Consider the following 19,780-nt stretch of genomic DNA (forward strand, 5'->3'; position numbering starts at 1 on the left):
TCTCTCTCTCTCTCTCTCTCTCTCTCTCTCTCTCACACACACACACACACACATATGCGCACACACATACACCTATCTCTTTGGCCAAGATCCTAAATTAAGTTGATCACTGTGTCCTAACTCCTTGATGCAATTATTGGTCTAGGAATGGTAATTGAAGTCTAGGCCAGTCAGCATCTTTCCCGGGGTTTTATACCAAAAGCAGAGAAAAAAAAAAAAAAATCCCTTAGTTTCCTCTGCAGTCAAAGCTGCAAGAAATGAGTCTCAGGTCTACCAAGAAGCAAACTTCAACCATGTGACAGAAGTCTGAACTGAGAAGTCCAACAGGAGGTACAGCAGGGGAGAGGTGGAGAGAGCAGAGAATCCTAAGGGCCTGGGGTTCTGTCTCCCCTGGACTCTGCCGCATTCCAGTCTTCCTATGATTTAGTAATGTGCTAAAGCTGACCTTATTTGAATTCTTACCCCTTGGGATCTGTAATTTTACTACTGTTATGAACCGTAATATAAATCTTTTTTGGAATTGGAGATTTGCCAAGGGAGGCATGACCTATAGGTTGTGAACCTCTGCTCTATACTGTGGCCTTCAGGATTCTGTAGAAGTTGGGGCTCCTCCTGACACAGGCTGAATGGTTGAGATCTCAACTGCTGCCTGACCGCCTTGCACCTGTTTCTTTTCTGGGTTTGCTTCTCCACACTGCTTGGGAGGGGATTTTCCAAGACTATATATATATTACTACACACATACATTTATCTTCTCAAATAAGCCAGAGGCATTTCCAAAAAAAAAAACATCTGACTTACTGCCACATACAACGTGTTTTTAAGCAAACAGATTAATAAATCGACTGTTTTATTATCTGCATTCTATGACAACTCACTTTCAAATGTAGACCTGCAAATCTTTAGCTGCAGATATGGTTGCTGGGCCTTAGAGAGACCAAACAGTTCCTCCCCGATTTACAGAGCCAAGAAGCTAACGTTTAAGGTTTACTCTCCTTTGTTCATTTCTCAATCTTCACAAAACACATTTCTCTCCAACTTCCTTGTTTTTCCCAAGACTTTAAAATTGGTCCACAAAGGGAAATCACTGTCTGGGTGACTAATATTGTCCCTGCTTGGCTGACACATTCCTACCCTATCATTCTTCTGGTGCACAAATAAATTCTTGCAATGGCTTTTCTGTGTGTGCGATGAGCAGGAAGAGTGGGTTGTTGTGAGTTAAACAACTCCCATATATTTATTGACAAGGCCATGGGCAGAGTTTGAGGCAAGTGGTGTCTGCTCTGTACCATATACAGGGGTTGCTAATTTTGTTCTGCAGTGGTGTCATGACTTTAACAGATGTCTCACCCCTTCCAAAACCTTCGAAACAAAGCAAAGAGGCAGTGAGTCACTGTCAGACCCAATGCTCCTCCTTGGTCTTAGGATTCAAGTTGACTTTTTTTTTTTTTTAATTAACTGGCACCTAGACTTCAGTCCCCACCATGCGTAAGACAAGTACAATATTATTGTGCACAAAATTGTTAAACACAAAATTTTGTACACATTACGGGCTCAATGAACAGAAAACAGTCCTATCGCCAGAATCCTGTACCCATTATAGGAGGAAAACTACATTGGAAATACCTAGGTGTAAATCTAAAGAAATGTTAAAAGTCTACATTCACAGGCAGACACTTACACCTGTGTGTGTTCCAGCTTCTTACTGCCATACTGGCCTTGAGGACCAACAGAGTGTTTTCTGCATTGGCAAGGATAGATCTGAACTAAGGCACCTTCTGTTTATGAAGAGAAGCCCAAGAACCAAAAAAAACTGATGTCTCAGGGGAAACCAGCCAACAGTCCTGTCTGCTAAGCAAGCAAGCACACTTATGAAACTACCAACCAACGATAGCAGTTCCTCAGTGACTCGAAACATAAAGAATAAACTGAAAACGAATACCCAGGGCACTGAGACAAATTGACTTTCATTCCCTCCTGAATGGGAAAGCTCGTGGCCCAGTACAGGGGCAGGTTAAGCAGTGTGTTTGTGTCAACCCATTTTTATGTCCATGCTTACATTTTACCGAGATGTGCTGCAGATAGAATGATGCTCCATACTTAGTGGCAACTCGTAAGGCAGTTAAAACAAAGAATCTTAGAATGTATGGAATCCTTGCTCCTGCAATGGCCAGGTAAGTAATGTGCAGTTTTCATTTCCTCATCTGAAAAGGGGGCATCTGTCACCTAGTGCAGAGTGAAACCAGTGACCGTTGTTTGTGGTAGAAAGCAGTCACGACTTCCCTCAAATTCACATTGGCCCTGCCCCTGGCCTTGTCAACATATGGGAGCTCTTTACATACAACCATCTAACTCTCTTCTTTGAATTCTAAAGAAAAACTTTCTCCTAACTACCCCAAATAAAATACAAATACATATATATGAATGAATGATATATATATATATATATATATATATAGCTTGATATATATTTGCTTGATGTTTATATATTTGATTATATATAATCATATTTTATTTGAAATAAGTGATTTTTGAAAATATTATATATATTCACATGTTACTTTCTTAAAATCCTCAACCAGAATGGAAAGGTAGGGAAATCTCACTAAAAATAAAGTGATTTTTTTCCCTACTTTCCAAAACACCTCCCTTATCTATACCATCTTTACTCGCTGGTTCTCTGTCATGACCACACTAATGTTGACAATGCTGGTCCAGCTGTGTTCATACAAGGTTTCAACAAAGGTTTTATGAGCAAATGTATCTACCAGGCACTGTGTAAGATTTTTTCACTAAGAGGATCATTACAGCTGTCACTGTCCCCATCTACCAGTTGAAATTCAGAGTAACAGAAAACTCGCCTAACATCTCATGGCCAAGAAAGGGCTCAAGTGACATGGAAACAGGTCTTCCAACTTCAGGTCATCTCACTATGGCACCTTAGGAGCCTTTCACATCCAGAGACTTCTGCATTGTTTGTCCTTCCCTCCACTCCTTGCACACCAGAAACCCCTAATTTTCACCAAGTTATGTGGTAACTCCAAGAGTGAGGCCACATTCCTTTTCTCTACCTCTACTGATGAACAAAGACAATATCATGTTTTAAACACATTAGTCAAACTTAGGAAAGAGGGAAAAAATCTCCCTGGCTTAAGTAACTTCACATCCTTAAAAATCAAGAATATATATATATATATATATATATATATATATATATATATATTGTGTGTGTTTAAAGCATATTTTCAATCTTATTATTATCAAAGTACACTTGTCAAGGTAAAAGATAACAAAACATATTTTTAAAGTATGTTAGCTTGACTGTAAGAGATGATAAAGGCTATTAAGACAGAGAATTAAGTCTTTCAAAGAAAAGTATCAGAATGGTGGAATCAGACCAAGGATGAGATGAAAGGTTCCAAGTAATAAATAATAAAATACTGCTTCTAAATGGTTCCAGTTTCTCTTGACCTAAATCAAAACTCTAAACGTTGATAGTTTACTTTCTTACATTTTAAGCAGGCACCAACCTTAGTGTATAAACATACATATTTATATTATACATAGTACATATGGTAATATATAATACAACATGATACCTAACATATTCCATGTAAGAATATATATAACTATAAATGTAACAGCAAACAAATCAGACTGAGCTTGCTCAGTCTTGTAGATTACAGAGTTCTCGCATCTACAGATGTTTTCCTTGCAATATACATGCAGTTTGACTCAGATTCAAAGCAGACTGACCTGAAATAGTTGCTGGCTGCAGCAAGCACCACTCGATGGCAAGAGAATTCCTGAATGTCCACACACAAGATGACGTCTGTCAAAGCATTTTCCTCTCTCAGCGTCTCCAGGCCGTTCTGAAGAATTAAAGAAAGTCTCGTGTCGTCAAATTTTACCTTCTCCCCAGTTAATATTTCCACCAAGTCTCCCCTTTTCTGGGAGGACTTGTCTGTAGTCGGTGCTAAGGGTCCTTCCAAGCTCCTCTCTACCACATCACTCATGGTGCAGGCACCTCTTTGTCCTGCCATCAATGTCTAGATTAAAGGAGCTGCCAAGTTTCGGGGAGGTCACACTGCAGAAGTTGAACGGATTTCCTGCACAGGCCCCTCCACTTATCACCAGCTGTCACACATACATAACAGGAAGTCTCACACTTTCTCATCCTGTTACTACAAACACCACCAACTCCTCCTCTTCTTTCTGTGGACTGTCACAGGATTAGGAATGTCTTTGAGTGGGTGCATAGAACAGGGATCTGGGGCGCGGGGTGGGGGGGGGGAGGTAGCTTCTCTCTATCTCCCGGGAGTACAGTTTAGTCCTCTCCCACCTCATGCCCGCAGGCAGCAAACCTCTGTTTCCAGTTATTATCTGTTTCCTTATACCTGCTTCAACAACCCAAGACTTCAGGGAGGAACTGCATAGGGTGTCTTCTCTGTCTCCAACTGTCTGAGACCCCTTTGGAGCCTTACCTTTCTTCTGAATATCCCTATAAACTTTCTTCCCAAATTTTAGGGCTTCTCTAACACATACCTTCAAATTTTCCATCTTCCTTCTGCAAATGATTTCCAAGGGCCTAAGAATCACATGCTCAGATTTAATGAAAGCTATGACCATACTGCTGGTATCAATCAGTCTTCTGTATTAGTTGCATAATTCTAATCACATTATCTGACAGAAAAATATTTAAGGAAAAAAAGATTTATTTTGGTTCAGGATATCTGCCCACTATGCCTGGAAGCGGATGGGATAGTGGGTCAGTCTCCAACATTAACACCATGTGGCATATGTTGCTCACATGGTGGTAGATCAGAAGGGTACCAGTAACCTTCAAAGGCCTTTCCCTAAATGACCTAGTTATACCAATTAGACTGTACTTCATAAAGGTTCCATAGCCTCCCTAAGAACACCAGATGATGAATAAACATTCAAGACATAGGCTTATGGCATGACATTTCAGGTTCAAATCATAAAAATGCTTCTAACTATATCCTCTAGTAATGCTAAAGACAATACACAACAACATGAGCCTCTTCATAGCAATTTGTATGCCATACTCTCTCAAATTATAGACATAAGGCCAAAAACTCCTCTACCTCCTGACCTCCTCCCAAACACACACACAATAAAATAAAATTCAGTTTCTCATTCATGAGTATATTTACCAAACTCCTTATTGTTTTATATTTATTTTCACATGCCTTAAAAACCACTAATGTAGCCAGATGTCCCCTTCTTCTCCTTATATATCATTTACCTAGTAGGTGGGGACATATGGCATTGTATCATAGGCTAAATGAGTAAACACCAAATGTTACAACAGTTTTTTTTTTTTTTTTTTTTGCCAATTTTGATTTTTTTGTTTTGTTTTGTTTTGTTTTGTTTTTCAAGACAGGGTTTCTCTGTGTAGCCCTGGCTGTCCTGGAACTCACTCTGTAGACCAGGCTGGCCTCGAACTCAGAAATCCGCCTGCCTCTGCCTCCCAAGTGCTGGGATTAAAGGCGTGCGCCACCACGCCCGGCTACAACAGTTTATTTTTATGTTGTGGTTATTTGAATATTCTTGACCCAGGGAGTGGCACTATTAGGAGATGAGGCCTTGTTGGAGTAGATGTGGTCTTGTTGGGGAAAGTGTGTAGCTATAGATATAGGTTTTAAGACTCTTGTCATTGCTGTCTGGAAATCAGTCTTCTCCTGTTTGCCTTTGGAATGAGCTATAGAACTCTCAGCTCCTCCTGAATCATGACTGCCTGGATGCTGCCATGCTCCTGCCTTGTTGATAATGGACTAAACTCCTGAACCTGTAAGCCAGCCCCAATTAAATGTTGTCCTTCATAAGAGTTGCCTTGGTCGTGGTGTCTGTTCACAGCAGAAAACCCTAACTAAGACAGAAGTTGTTGCCAGGGAATGGGATATTACTGTGATAGGCCCGACTGTGCTTCTGTTGAGAAGAATGTGGATTTGGGGACTTTGAATTTAGAAAGCAAAGTGAGGCTTAATAGGCTATCCTAATAGGAATATTGAAGACTTCGTTGCTGAAAACAATTTGAATTGTGCAGACCTGGCCCAAATTGTTTCAATGGTGAAATTTTTCAGTATGTGGGTTAAAGACTATTTTGTTGTATTTTGGTTAAGAATATGGCTGCTTTTTGCCACTGTCTGAAAAGTCTGCCTAAGGCTAAAGTGAAGAGATAATTGTTTGACAAAGGAAGTCTCAAAACAGCCTGCCATAAATTTTGTTGTGTGGTTACTAAAGTTCATTCTTATGAAGAACATTTTAATAAAAAGGATCAAGCTGAGAAAGGAAAAATATAAAATATATGGTTCAAGTAGTAAAGAAGTACCAGGAAGTAAAATGGAGCTGAATTCTATGTTCAAGGAGATAAACAGACTAATCAAGTGGTGTCTTTGGGGCAAGATCCAATTCAGTTTAGCTTAGGTCCAAGCATGGTAGTATACACCTTTAATCCAAGGAGGTAGAGGCAAGCATATTCCTGAGTTCTAGGCCAGCCTGGTCTAGAGCAAGTTCCTAGTAGAGAAAAGCTTCAGTCCAGGCATGGTGGTACATGCCTTTTATCCCAGCACTCAGGAGACAAATACATGCAGATCTTCAAGGTCAATCTACAGAGAAAGTTTCAGGACAGCCAAGCTTAGGCAGTTTAGGAGTTGAAAAATGGAAGGGGTACCATGTTCTAGCCTCAGCAAGCCGTAGAACCTGACAGCTTCGGCCACATGCCACTGGCTTCAGAGTCGAGAACAGAGGGGACTACTGGGACAATTGATGCTGGTTAGCTGGAGCTAAGAAATTAGTGGCGTTTAAGAAGAGACAAGCATCACTGACTCTGTTCCCATAGAAAGTGGGTAGCTGTGATAGTTAGAGTTGATCATCAAATTGTCAAGATCAAGAATCACTTAAGTTCACATCCCTAGCACCCACATGGGAGCTGGGTATGGTAGCATTTATCTGTAATCCCAGTACTGTGTGGTAGAGACAGGAGTGATAAAAACAGGAAATAAAAACTGGTCAGACACTTTTAGGGCAGAAAATTCACTCAACAATGAACAAACCCTACACGAAGAAGTATAAGCGGGCTGGAGAAATGGCTCAGCAGTTAAGAGCACCAACTGCTCTTCCAATGGTCCTGAGTTCAATTCCCAGCAACCACATGGTGGCTCACAACCATCTGTAATGCCATCCAATTTCCTCTTCTGGTGTGCGTGAAGACAGCAACAGTGTACTCATATAAATAAAATAATTCTTAAAAAGAAAGAAAGAAAAACAATCTAAAAAAAAAAAAGTATAAGCAACTAAGGAATGCTGAGAGAAGGAGAAATAGTCTTTCCCAGGGTAGAGTACACCAACTGTACACTTCCAAGATGGTCAGTCTTGAAAAGATATATACAAGTGACAATGTACAGACTGAGCAGTTTGAATTTATGTAATTATGAATACATATGTGCATACGTATGAAAGGAAAGGGAAGGGAAAAGTGATGAAATTGCATCTCAAAAAATAAAATAAAAAATTAAAAGCAAAAATAAAATATCTCGTAAGAATGGATTTTTAAAAAAGAAACAGAAGGAGAATCTGAAGACAAAATAATTTAGTACTAGTGAATTTGAAGCCATATTGTATAATCATTACATTATCCTCTTCCCAGCTATGGTAGCACTAAACAATGATAGGCCCTTGCCTCCTACCTCACCTTAAAACTGCAAAGGGGGTGTTAGAATGTTCAGCTCCTGTTATTAAGCAATTTACTCTGAGATAAAAACCTCTATCTTAGAAGGGAGAATCTTAAGAAAAAAGGATGCTCTAAAAGAAGGTAAAACATTCCATCCTTCAGGGAAGGTCCTTAAGCTCAAAAAGTAAACAACTCATAAGTTTTGGAACGTCTCTAAAACTGAGCTAAGTTTTGGAAAGTCTCTAAAACTGAGCAGATACACCAGGCTCTCCCTCCCCAGGTCTATACAGGTAATAAGGATTGCTGAGATACATTGTCCTAGAAGACTCTCAGACCAACCGAGTGGCCTGGAAGACACAAGGACCCAACAAGCTGCCTGGAAAAGATACTCTCCAGCCCTTTCAGCAAACTGAAGGTTGCTGTAGTGAGCTTTGGCAATTTAGCTGTCTTTGAGTCATTTTTGCTCCTGTGAGTACCCCCTCATCCATATTCCTGTAAGTAACCCAAAGAAAGATCACTGGCTCACTAACTAGACTTTAGAAGTATCCTTAATGCAAGTTGAATCTTGGAGCATTTTAAATTAACAAAGATGATTTTATGCATGAGAGTGGTCATAGAGGTTTGATTATATTGCCTAAAAAGTAGCTAGTAAGGACATTTGTAAATAAAGAAAACTTGAAAGTGAACTATACTCCATGATATTATTCATGTTCTGTTTCCAATATGGGATGATGGCATGATACTCATGGGCTTCTTTTTTGAGAGATACATGTGAAGCACCATGATATCTGCCACTTATTTTCAAATGGTTCAGCAAACAAAAATATTTTACACAGGTGGAAAAAGTAGCAGATATATCAAAACTCATTATGCTCTCTGCTGCAGACTACCCCCTTCTTGGGTCTCCTGTCTGCATGAAACGGGTCTCGGTTGCGGACGGGGAAGGATTCGGTGAATTGACAAACAGACCAACAGGAGAGAGCGTGTAGAATCTGAGTGTATTTGTTCAAATCGAGCATCAAACTTTTATACAGAAGAACAAAGAAGAAAAGCCAGGCAGGACACATCCGCAGAGTTACAGTGACACAAAACAAAGGGTTGTATACATCAAAAGATGACAGGGAACCAGGCAGCTTAAGAAGGAAGCCAGGTGTAAAGCTAGTCAATTGTTAAACCCCACCACCAGGAGTTCCCAGAAAACGCTTGATTATGCTATTCCTTTGGGCCTAGTGAAAAAACCTGTATCAGGGGGATTTAAAACCCACCTTTTTGCCAGGCAATGTGTATTCCCTGTCCTCAGTGATCACTCTGCAGACTAGCCCTAGCTCTGTTCTTTGTAATGCCTAATTAGTTTCACTGGTCTCTACTAGAAGTAAATTTGAATGTTAATGAATAGGTAACCTCACTGAATCCTACTGAATTCCAAGCTCATCAGCTTCAAGGATTTTCTAGGATGTTGGAACAATGGTGGAGGTTCACCTATGATAAAATTCTATCTTTAAAGGCACTATTAATACTGAGAGCATACACCATACTAATGTGGGGATAGGGTTTGAGTATACGGGTTATGAGATTGCCAAGGTTCCAGGAGGCTGAGTTTCCTTGAAACTCTTTGCCTCATGAGTGCTTCCAGGCCTCCCGGCCTGTCAAGCAGACTTCACTGGAGTGGGCGTGGCAACTCTCCTTTAATATTTCAAAAATAAAATGTTTGGGGAGTTTCATAAGGATCACAGGAATTCTCCAGCATGAACCATAACATGGTTTGTATATAATTTGTCCCTCAAAGGCTCAAGATGAACACAGGTTACAGCATGGCCGAGGAAATCTTAGTGTGTAAAGCTTACCTCTTTCTGAAAGATTAATATTTTTCTTGAAGGAAATATGGTCTCACTCTTTCAGGATGTCCCCACAGAGCAAGTTGTTGTATAAGCTTGGCACTGCCCCTAATCCCCTCCAGGGGATTAGTGATGCTAACTACTCTCGAAGGTATTCCTCCCCCCTCCAGAGTGTTATCACCTGGGTGAGGCTGGTGAGGGCCAGGTACATGTCAACATCATCCTCTTGAACCCCCCAGAACCACAAACCAATCATTCTTGCTTCTTACAAATTATTCAAAGTACTCCAGTACTTTGCCAACATAGAGTGCTTGTTGTCACCACTACCTTACCACTGACACTGTGAATCTTACTAAAAGGTCCAACCTAGTACAAAAGGCCATAGACATGGTCACTCTGGGTGTACATCAGCAGTAATGCCATGGCCCTACTCAGGTGAGGTAGGAGCAGGGTCCAGGAGAGAGTTGGGAGATAGGGACTGGGGACTTCCACTCAGTCTCATTGCGAAACAGACAGGTGGCCTGTCACCCTTAAAATACTTCTGCCGGGCGTGGTGGCGCACGCCTTTAATTCCAGCACTTGGGAGGCAGAGGTAGGTGGATTTCTGAGTTTAAGGCCAGCCTGGTCTACAAAGTGAGTTCCAGGACAGCCAAGGCTACACAGAGAAACCCTCTCTCGAAAAACCAAAAAAAAAAAATNAAAAAAAAAAAAAAAAAAACTTCAGCCAGGGGAAAGAGAGGTGATCAAGCCCATTGAATCTCAAGCTACTGACTGTCAGCAGCATGCCTCTAGATAAGACGTGAGAAACAAGGAAAATAATGGGCAATAAGATCTGCTTTTCTATTTCTCCATGTCATCTGTATCCACAAGGTTACGATCTACTTTACTGAGAGATTCCTGAATTTGAAATAACTGAAGTACTTCTAGTCTCCATATTTTACTGATATAGTAAATATGATACAGTAATTCTAATTTTATGAGGTTCCTTAAAAACATGTAGAAATATTAACACATTACAAATGCAGTTAATCTATCTTTTAGACAAAATCCAGTTTGTCTAATAATGGTCAGTATCACTGCTCAGCATTGTGGATGTGGATATGTAAAAAGAGGAAATAATTATTAAATTCTGGTTACTAATCAATCTAGTTCATCACATTGATTTTTTTTTTCCAGGTACTAATTTGGCAAGAGGAGTGAAGGTTAGTGAGATTTTAAATGTTAAACATTCCATGGACATTTTATAGATATCTCCTTCCATGTAGGAGAAAATGAAGGTATATTTTTCAATTCTAACGGGGATTAGAAAATTTAGCCATCATCTTTACAGAGAATACTTGAGATTTTTGAGTGTTTGTATACCTAGTGTGGAAGAGAGCATTTGAAATCCATTGGCCAGCTTAGGGGTCCAGCAGAGGCCTGGGAAAACAGAAAAGCAAAACTCTGTCAGGAAGGGCCTAAACTCTTGACTCACATAAATGTGAATTTAACTCCTATTTATTGTATTAACAGACTGTGGCCTTGATGATTTGCTCAAATTTTTTAATATTTGGTTTTTCTTATCAGTACAGCTTTCTGTTAAAGAAAATTATTTTAAGAACGTTAAAAGTAATTTACATGTCCATCAGCCAGTACCCAAAAAATGGTTTTCACTGTATCTACAGGGAATTTCTATCTCTGCTTGGTTTTTTGCATATGATTTAAAATTTTCATTATTTAACAGTAGTTGCTATTTATTGAGTATTACTATGCCAGGTGCCAAGGCCATTCTAAAGTAACTTCTCACCTAATAACCCCCATGAGAGATCATTACAGAAAGTCATTTGTGTGTCTAAATTAGACAATACAACCTATTCACCACAGTACCCCTTTTTCTTCAGCTTTGGGGTCCTTTCTGGGTTAATGGCATGAACAAAGGACTACTAACAAAGGGGATTTTCAAGTTGGTCTTTTTCCAAAAGTTAAATTTAATTGATATTTACAAAATGTCAAGGCTGTGTATTATTCTGCAGTGCAGACACAGAAATGAATTGATATTTCACCCAAGCCTTTCACTGGAGGAGGCCTCCAACTTCATAAGACACACATGTAGACAGAAAAACTCCGCACGTAGAATGTGCAGACAACTATAGCAGGGAATAAAGTCCAAAATACTATTGACACTTTAAGGCAAAAATCTTTAATGATATGTTTTTTAAAACTTTATACTGTTCTTCAACTTAGTTCTTTCAGAACAATAAAAATTCAGAAAGTGGGTACCTGGAGCTACAACACAGTTTGCAGTGTGCTACTGGATTGACCTGCAAGAAAATCCTCATGGAGGATATATTAGGGGACTCCTATAGGGAAGCTGGATCACAGAGAGAAGCACCAATCTTTCTAAGGACAAATCTAATTTTAATATCCACAGAAACTCTCCCACATGTCAGTACCTGTGAGATGTAATAATGTACAATGAGTCAGAAAAGCAGTTGGAGACAGAATGCCTGAGTTTAAAACTCATTTTTATCACTTGTTTAGTATGACCTTGGACTAGTCAGTTAAACTCAGTATCTTGGTTTTCTCATTTATAAGATAGAGCTAATGATAATTGTACCTACATCAAATAGATGACATACTCTTAACTGAACTATCCCCCCATATATGCAAGGTTAGTTCTTTTCCTGTGTAATATACACTTGACAAATTTTAGTCCAATGAGGTCATTTTAAAAGGATAATTACTGTTGGGGTTTGAGAGAATTAATAAATTTTAGACATAGGCATGGGACCATCTGATGCTGATATTTCGTAAGAAATCTAAGTGGAATTACCAAAACAAAACAAAACAGGGAGACAAAGCCCCAACTAGACATCTCTTGCCACCAAATAAAACCTCTAAGAATGGGGTACATCTAATTGAGCGCTTGGCTAAAAGGGGCTCATATAAATACCCCAGAGAGTCCAGGTTATTGCCAAAGCTATTGATTGTTACCCAAAAATTAGTGGTAAAACCCTATTGCTGAAGACAGCACCTATACAAGTCAATGAACATTGAGCAATTGAGCTGGTACCTACTTGGAGTCTTCACCCCTACTCCCCTACTGACTAGTATACGTGTTACTGGAAGGTACTTACTCTGCATGCTGCCAGAAGAGAAAAATAAATACTAATACAGCTGCAAAGCCAGTGATCTACAATCATGACCTGCCTGGTGTGGGAGCAACCAATCATTATCTGATTGGATTTAAGGTCCATTCCATGAGATGTAACCCATTCCTGAAGCTGCTCAGGTAGCATCAGGACATAGCCTAGGTAGATCATGTGCCCAGAGGAAAACAACATATTACCGTTCCGCAAGAATTCAATGAAGGCAGGAACCTGGAGGAATGAGCTCATGCAGAGGCAGTGAACTGCCAACTGCCATTCTTATCATGGCTCACTAGCCTGATCTCTTATAAAACACAGAACTACCACTCAAGAGATGGCACCAACCATAATGGGCTGGACATAAATCGCTAATTAAGGAAATGCCCGACAGGTTGCCTACAGTCCGATTTCATGGAGACATTTTCTAAATTGAGAGTCCCTCCGCTCAGGTGACTTTAGCTTATGTCAAGTTGAAATAAAACTACCAAGCACACCTTCCTGTTACAGTAAATGGGAACAAATGTCAAAACCTACAACTGGACAATGTGCAGGAACACTCAGTCCTAATAAGACGTCTCCATCAAACCCCTCCCCTCAGAGCTCAGGATGCTGTGTGGAAGAGGAGGCATGAAGAGCGTAAGAATCAGAAGGAATGAATAATTTCAAGAATGGAAGAGTGCCTCCCAGACTCAATAGGACTGATGTATAAATGAACTTACAGAGACTGTGGCAGCATGCACAGTGCCTCCATGGTGTGAGCCTGATGGGGTCCCAGCACTGGCAGGAGAACTAGACACAGTCCCCATCCCTAACCTACAATCTATCACTGACTAATAACTGCTCACAAAGGAAACAGTCTCACTGGGTATACAAACATACTTAAGGGCAGGCCCCACGCCCAGCAGTAGATGGCCAACACAAAATTAGCTCAGTGGTATATTTGGAGGCTTTTTGCCTCATAATGCTTAGTCTGAGGATGTTTTTTCATTACAGGTCTTTTGCTTATATTACAGTTTCTGGTTTTATATTTTTATGAGATTTCTATATGTGCATTTTCTGCATTTTTGGCTTTTCATTTTATTTGTTTGTTTCCTATTCAGATTTGTTTGTTTTTATTACACCTGGTTTTATTTCTTTTCATTATATTTTTATAGATGCCTGTTTGTTTTTTAATGAGAAAGAGAACAAGAAAAGATATGGATTTGGGAGGAGGGAAAATGAGGAGGATATGGGAAGAGTTGAGGGAGGGGAAACCACAGTCAGAATATATTATATGAAAAAATATATTTTCAATTAAAAAAAATTAAGCGTGTTTGGAATGCCACCAATGAGAAGGTAAACAGGAATGCTTTTAGCCTTCCTCACCTTCTAGATACAATTAGGGTAAGAGATGTTCCCATACCCCAGACATCTTTCTGGAGACAGATAACATTGCAGTCCTTTATACAGCCTTGAGTATGCTGCCTGAGAAGCAGGCTTCCCTGCCAATCTGTACACTCACAGTTATGTTTCAAAAGAGCTGTAATAATAACAAGCAGCTTTGTTGTGCCAACTGCACATAAGTGCTCTGCTGCCTTGAGGCCCCTGGTTTTCAGCCTCAGTTCTTCCAGCATTAATCATGAGAGACAACTTGGCCAATGCCTCCCATTTACATTACAGGCTACAAGCCTGCTAAGTTATTTTCATCTTTCTCTCAATTACATCTTAGTCTCACAGAATTTGAAATTCTCATTGAGCCCAGAGTTTAAGAACACCTAATGCATAGTAAGCCTACCGAGGTCCAAATCCAAGTTCTGTCACTGTGATGGTTTGTATATGCTCATCCCAGGGCATGGCACTATTAAAAGGTGTGACCCTGTTGGAGTAGGTGTGTCACTGTGGGTGTGGGCTTTAAGACCCTCATCCTAGCTGCCTGGAAACCAGTATTCTGCTAACTGCCTATAGATGAAGATGTAAAATTCTCAGTTCAGCTTGCACCATGCCTGCCTGGATGCTGTCATGTCTTGATGATACTGAACCGAATCTCTGAACCTGTAACCAGCCCCAACTAAATGTTTTTATAAGAGTTGCCTTGGTCATGGTGTCTGTTCACAGCAGTAAAATCCTAATAATCACCATCTATCTATATAATGTAACAAGTTGCTTGAATTTACCCTTCAACTTCCACTCTATAAAAAGTTTAATAGACACATGATTTAAAAATAAATAGGTAGATAAGAGGCATTTTCTAGGTTATTCATTGCTTAGAATTATTGCTAGTTAAATGAGTTGGGTAACACTCATCTTACTCAGTATTCAATTGAAAGATGAAAAGCTGGTATTGTTTTTGTTTTCTTTTGTTTGCTTGCTTGCTTGCTTGCTTGCTTCGTTGTTCACTGTCTAGCCCTGGCTATCCTGGAACTCACTCTGTAGACCAGGTTGAACTCAAAATCACAGCAATCTGCCTGCCTCTCCCTCCTGGGATTCTGGAAATAAAGGTTTGTGCCACTACCACCCAACTGAAAGCAGGTAAGTTTTGTTTTTTTTTTTAAACAGGAGCAAACTTTTTTTTTAATTGATCATTTTATTTGTTTACATTTCAAATGATATCCCCCCTTCCAGTTTACCCCTCCACAACTCTCCCATCCTCCCCCTCTTCTCTACCCTCCCCTTTGCCTCTATGAGGGTGCTTCTCCACGCACTCACCCACTCCCGCCTCACTGCTCTAGCATCCCCCTTCCCTGGGCCTTCAAATCTCCCCAAGATCAAGGGCCCACCCTCCCCTTGATGTCAGATGAGGCCATCCTCTGCTACATACATATCTGGAGCCATGGATTTCCTCCATGTATACTCTTTGGTTAGTGGTTTAGTCTCTCAGAGCTCTGAGTGGTCCAGGTAGTTGATGTTGTTCTTCCTATAGGATTGCAATCCTCTTCAGCTCCTTCAGTCCTTCCCCTACCTCTCCCATTGGGGTGCTGGGTTTAGTCCATTGGATGGCTGTGAGTATCTGCATCTGTATTGGTGAGGTGCTGGTAGAACCTCTCAGGGAACAGTCATACCAGGCTCTTGTCAGCAAGCGCTTCTTGGCAACAACAACAGTGTTGCGGTTTGGTGTCTGCAGATGAGATTAATCCCTAGGTGGGGTGGTCTCTGGATGGCCTTTTCTTCAGTCTCTGTTCCATTTTCTGTCCCTGTCTTTCCTTTGGACAGGAACATTTCTAGGTTAAAAATCTTGAGATGAGTTAGTGGCCCATCCCTCAACTGGGAGCCATGCCTATCTACTGGTGGTGGTCTCTACAGGTTTTATGTCCCCTTTGTTGCATATTTCTGCTAAAGTCATCCCCGTTGTGTCCCAGGAGACTCTCACTTCCCTGGCATCTGGGACTTTCTTGGGGCTATCCCCAGTTTCTCATCCCTTCTGCTACATATTTTTATTCTATTTCCTGACCCTTTATTCTTCAATCTTGTCCCTTCCAATACCTGATCCTGCCCCCTTTTTTCCTTCCCCCTCCTCTCTTCCCATCCAGAAGCTAAAAACAGCCCAGATGTCCCTCAACAGAAGAATGGATACAGAAAATGTGGTTCATTTACACAATGGAGTACTACTCAGATATTTAAAAAGTGACTTCATTAAATTCACAGGCAAATGGATGGAACTAGAAAATATCATTCTGAATGAGGCAACCCAGACACAAAAGAACACACATGGTATGTACTCACTGATGAATAGATATTAGCCCAAAAGCTCAGAATACCCACAATACTACCCACAAACCATATGGAGCTTAAGAAGAAGGAAGATCAAAGTGTGGATGCTTCAATCCTACATAGAAGGGGGAACAAAATAATCACAGAAGGTAGAGGGAGAGAGGCACCTGGAAAGCAGGTACTTTCAACAAAAAGAATTTAACATAAGAAAAAAAAACAAGGTGGCAGAGAACTGCTACTAACTAATTAAAAAGAGAATTCAAAGTCATTGCAGAGACAATAACATTAGAAGAGGCTTTAGTGTTCAAGAACAAAAGGAATAAGTGGAAATAATTAGAACTTAGATCCTTGGAGGAGAGTCCCACAGGCCTGGTATGGAGAGTTCTGGCACAGCTCCCAGCTGGCTCTACCAGCATCTTTTTATGGATACAATAGAGCTGGCTTTAAAATTTGTAATACTTCAAATAGAATTGAGCTACTTCTGGGCTAGACATTCTCTAAAAGAGGGATATAACAGCATCACTGGGTGATAGTGACAGAAACTCAAAGCCAAACAGAAGGAAATGAGAATTCACAGGAAAGACTAAATCCTCACTTTCTCAGGTAGCCTTGCAATCTCCCACTGATGCCTTTAAGTAACATCCCCAATGGCTGGGAATGTTTTTCAATGACAGAAAGCTTGCTGAGCAGCAAGAGAGCCCTGGGTTCTACTGCAAACATCACAAAAAAAGCAGAGTATAATAGAAAGAGGGTGGAGGAAAATTATTTACTTTCTTTTTTTGTTTTGGGGAGTTTTTAGGGGGGTTGTTTTGTTTTGTTTTTCAAGACAGGGTTTCTCTGTATAACCACCCTGGCTGTCCTAGAACTCACTCTGTAGACTAGGCTGTCCTTGAACTCAAAGAGATCTGCCTGAAGAATGATTTCTTAAGAGCTCTAGTCTATACATCAGGAAGCATGGAAGAGACAAGACAACAATGTATACTGCTCAATGATCTTACATGATTTCTATTAATCTTGTTAGAACAACTATCTTGTTCTCTGCACACTTTTTACAGTCTAGTGAGAATGTGAGAATATGGTATAGCAAAAATATAAATAACTTATCAGACACCCTGGAAACTGTCAACAGCGCCAGTGTATGAAGGGCTAGCCCTCCCCATCCTGCAGGACATCTGATAACTGACAGCACTGTGGGAATACTTTCAAATTTCATCTAGAAAAGGCTAATACGTATGTACAGTAGTGTACCATGTGAACAAAATAAAAAACCAAAAGCAAAATGGATAACTTACTACCAAGCTTGATGACCAGCATTTTCTATGTACATATTGCAAAAGGGCTCAGCAGTCAGGGCCATAGCTACCATACACACCCTGCTGATCATCTTAAAATATATCTGCTAATGAAATGCCTGTGGGATAGTGCCACAAGTGATCTGTTGTCACTGCTACTACAGCCACCTCAGCCATCCCACGAATCAGAATTAACTTTTGGCCAATGGTCTGCACACATGAGCAGCAGTGGCCTGATCAAAAGCAAATGGAAAGCACCCCAGAGCAGAAAAGCATGAAGGTATATATAAAGAGGCCTGAACATGAGACTGCAAGTCAGACAGAATGGCTTCTTCCCATTGCCAAGGTGAAGTATAATGGAGTGCTGTGCTCTGTGTCCAGCACCATGCTAGTACACATTACATCCAGGTGGGAGGGTCTCCCACATCCCTTCAGAATACTGATTACAGAAAGCCCTGCCCATGTAAAGTTCCATCTATGATAAATTGAGAACAACTGCATCTCTCTGGGGTGTGGCACTAGGCAATTTGGTCAGCAAATTCTAGCAAAACCCTTCTGCTTGGAGAAAACCCTGTCTAGAAAGGGCACCCTGACTTCACTTCTCTGAATACTGAGGCTAGCAGTCTGCCCCAGAACCTACTGAGACTGGTACAAATGACAGTCTTGGAGGAAAGGGAGAATCATTCCAATAAGGGGTAAAATCATACTAAAAGTATAGTATTTAAATTTTATATTATCAACGTTTTAAATGTGCCTAAGGTTTTACCGGTTTTCTAAATTTGTTATCTTATCACCATTTACTATGTAAATATTATATATTAGTCATTAAGCTACTGAGTTTTGACTTCTGTCTTGCCAAAATAAGACATTCATAACTTTTCTACACCCACATTTCTGTACCTATAATTGTCTCTCTACTACCCCTCATGTCTTCAACTGATGTGCTTTCTTTCTCGCTCATAATTTACCTACTTCCTCCTTCTGATTCCTTCTTCATTCACTAAATATTAATATTCTTATGTCTAAAGCAATGCCCAGCATGGTAGCTCACATCTTTTAATCCAGAATTTAAGAGGCAGAGACAAGTGGATCCCCCTGAGTTTTAGTCCAGCCTAAGCTACAAAGTGATTTCCAGACCAGCCATGGCTCCATAATGAGACCCTATCCAAATACATACAGACATACATACATACATACATACATACATACACACACAAAATAAACATCTGCAATCTTGTCCCCAACCAGTATCTCTATGCCACTGTCTCTGTAATTCCTAGTGAAGACAGCACTCACGAGGGACTCACATAAAGCAAAACAAAAGAGTTGGAAAGGAGGGAAAAGTTAAAACTGGACAACATATTGGGTGCATAAAACACCTCAAAAACCCACAAAGAATATGAGAAAACAATGCACCACAACACATTCTCAGCGACATTCTCAGCCTTACAACTCCTCAATAACAGAAACCAAAATCGCTGAAATAACTGAAATGCTGGAGAAAGAATGCAGAACCCTATTGTGAGAAAAGAGCAATAGCCATATAAAGGATCTAATAAGCAGACTTCAGGAAGCCAGTTGAAGAGCTAGACAAAACAGTTACTGTTGTGTTTTATAAAAAGATAAGGAGAGAAGAAATATGTTTGGTGGATGTGTAATCAGGTGTTGGGGAAAGGGGTGCCTCTGCAGGCCCTGAGGGACCAGCCACACAATGGTATAGTGTAGAATATAGTCTATTCAGGGCATGGGGAGGGGAGTTGAGGGAGTAGAGACAGAGAAAGAGAAAGGGAGAGAAAGGGAGGGAGGGAGGTCGACCATGAGCGCATGGGGAAAGAGGAGGCAAGGAAATGGGGAGGGGGAAAGAGGGTAAGAAAGCAAGAGCAGGACAGCAAAAGAGAGATGAGGGGGCAAGGAGCCCCTTGTATAGTGAGTCAGGCATACCTGGTTGTTGCCAGATAACTGTGGGGTGGAGCCCAAACTAAATTCCAAATTCCTCTGTTTTGGTTTAATTCAAAAAGGAGAAATTAGAAAGAGGTGATGGTGAAGCAGGAATAGGGTTGACATGATATTTAGCTACTTCCTCCTGACTTTGGGGAGACATGTCTCTTGGAAACCTAAGAAAATGGGTATGGGGATGTTGGT

General features: G+C 40.5%; 1 protein-coding gene across 1 annotated transcript in view; it reads right to left on the reverse strand.

Moving 5' to 3' along the window:
* Positions 1-4,089, reverse strand: part of Klhl6 (kelch like family member 6) — a 39,755-nt gene extending 35,666 nt beyond the window's left edge. Inside the window, exon 1 of the mRNA XM_021209422.1 lies at positions 3,757-4,089. Coding sequence (XP_021065081.1) covers positions 3,757-4,043 — 287 coding nt within the window. The 5' untranslated portion in view covers positions 4,044-4,089. The remainder of the gene's footprint in view (positions 1-3,756) is intronic.
* Positions 4,090-19,780: the final 15,691 nt, after the last annotated feature.

The sequence above is a fragment of the Mus pahari genome, chromosome 12, assembly GCF_900095145.1.
Source record: "Mus pahari chromosome 12, PAHARI_EIJ_v1.1, whole genome shotgun sequence".
NCBI classification, from domain to species: domain Eukaryota; kingdom Metazoa; phylum Chordata; class Mammalia; order Rodentia; family Muridae; genus Mus; species Mus pahari.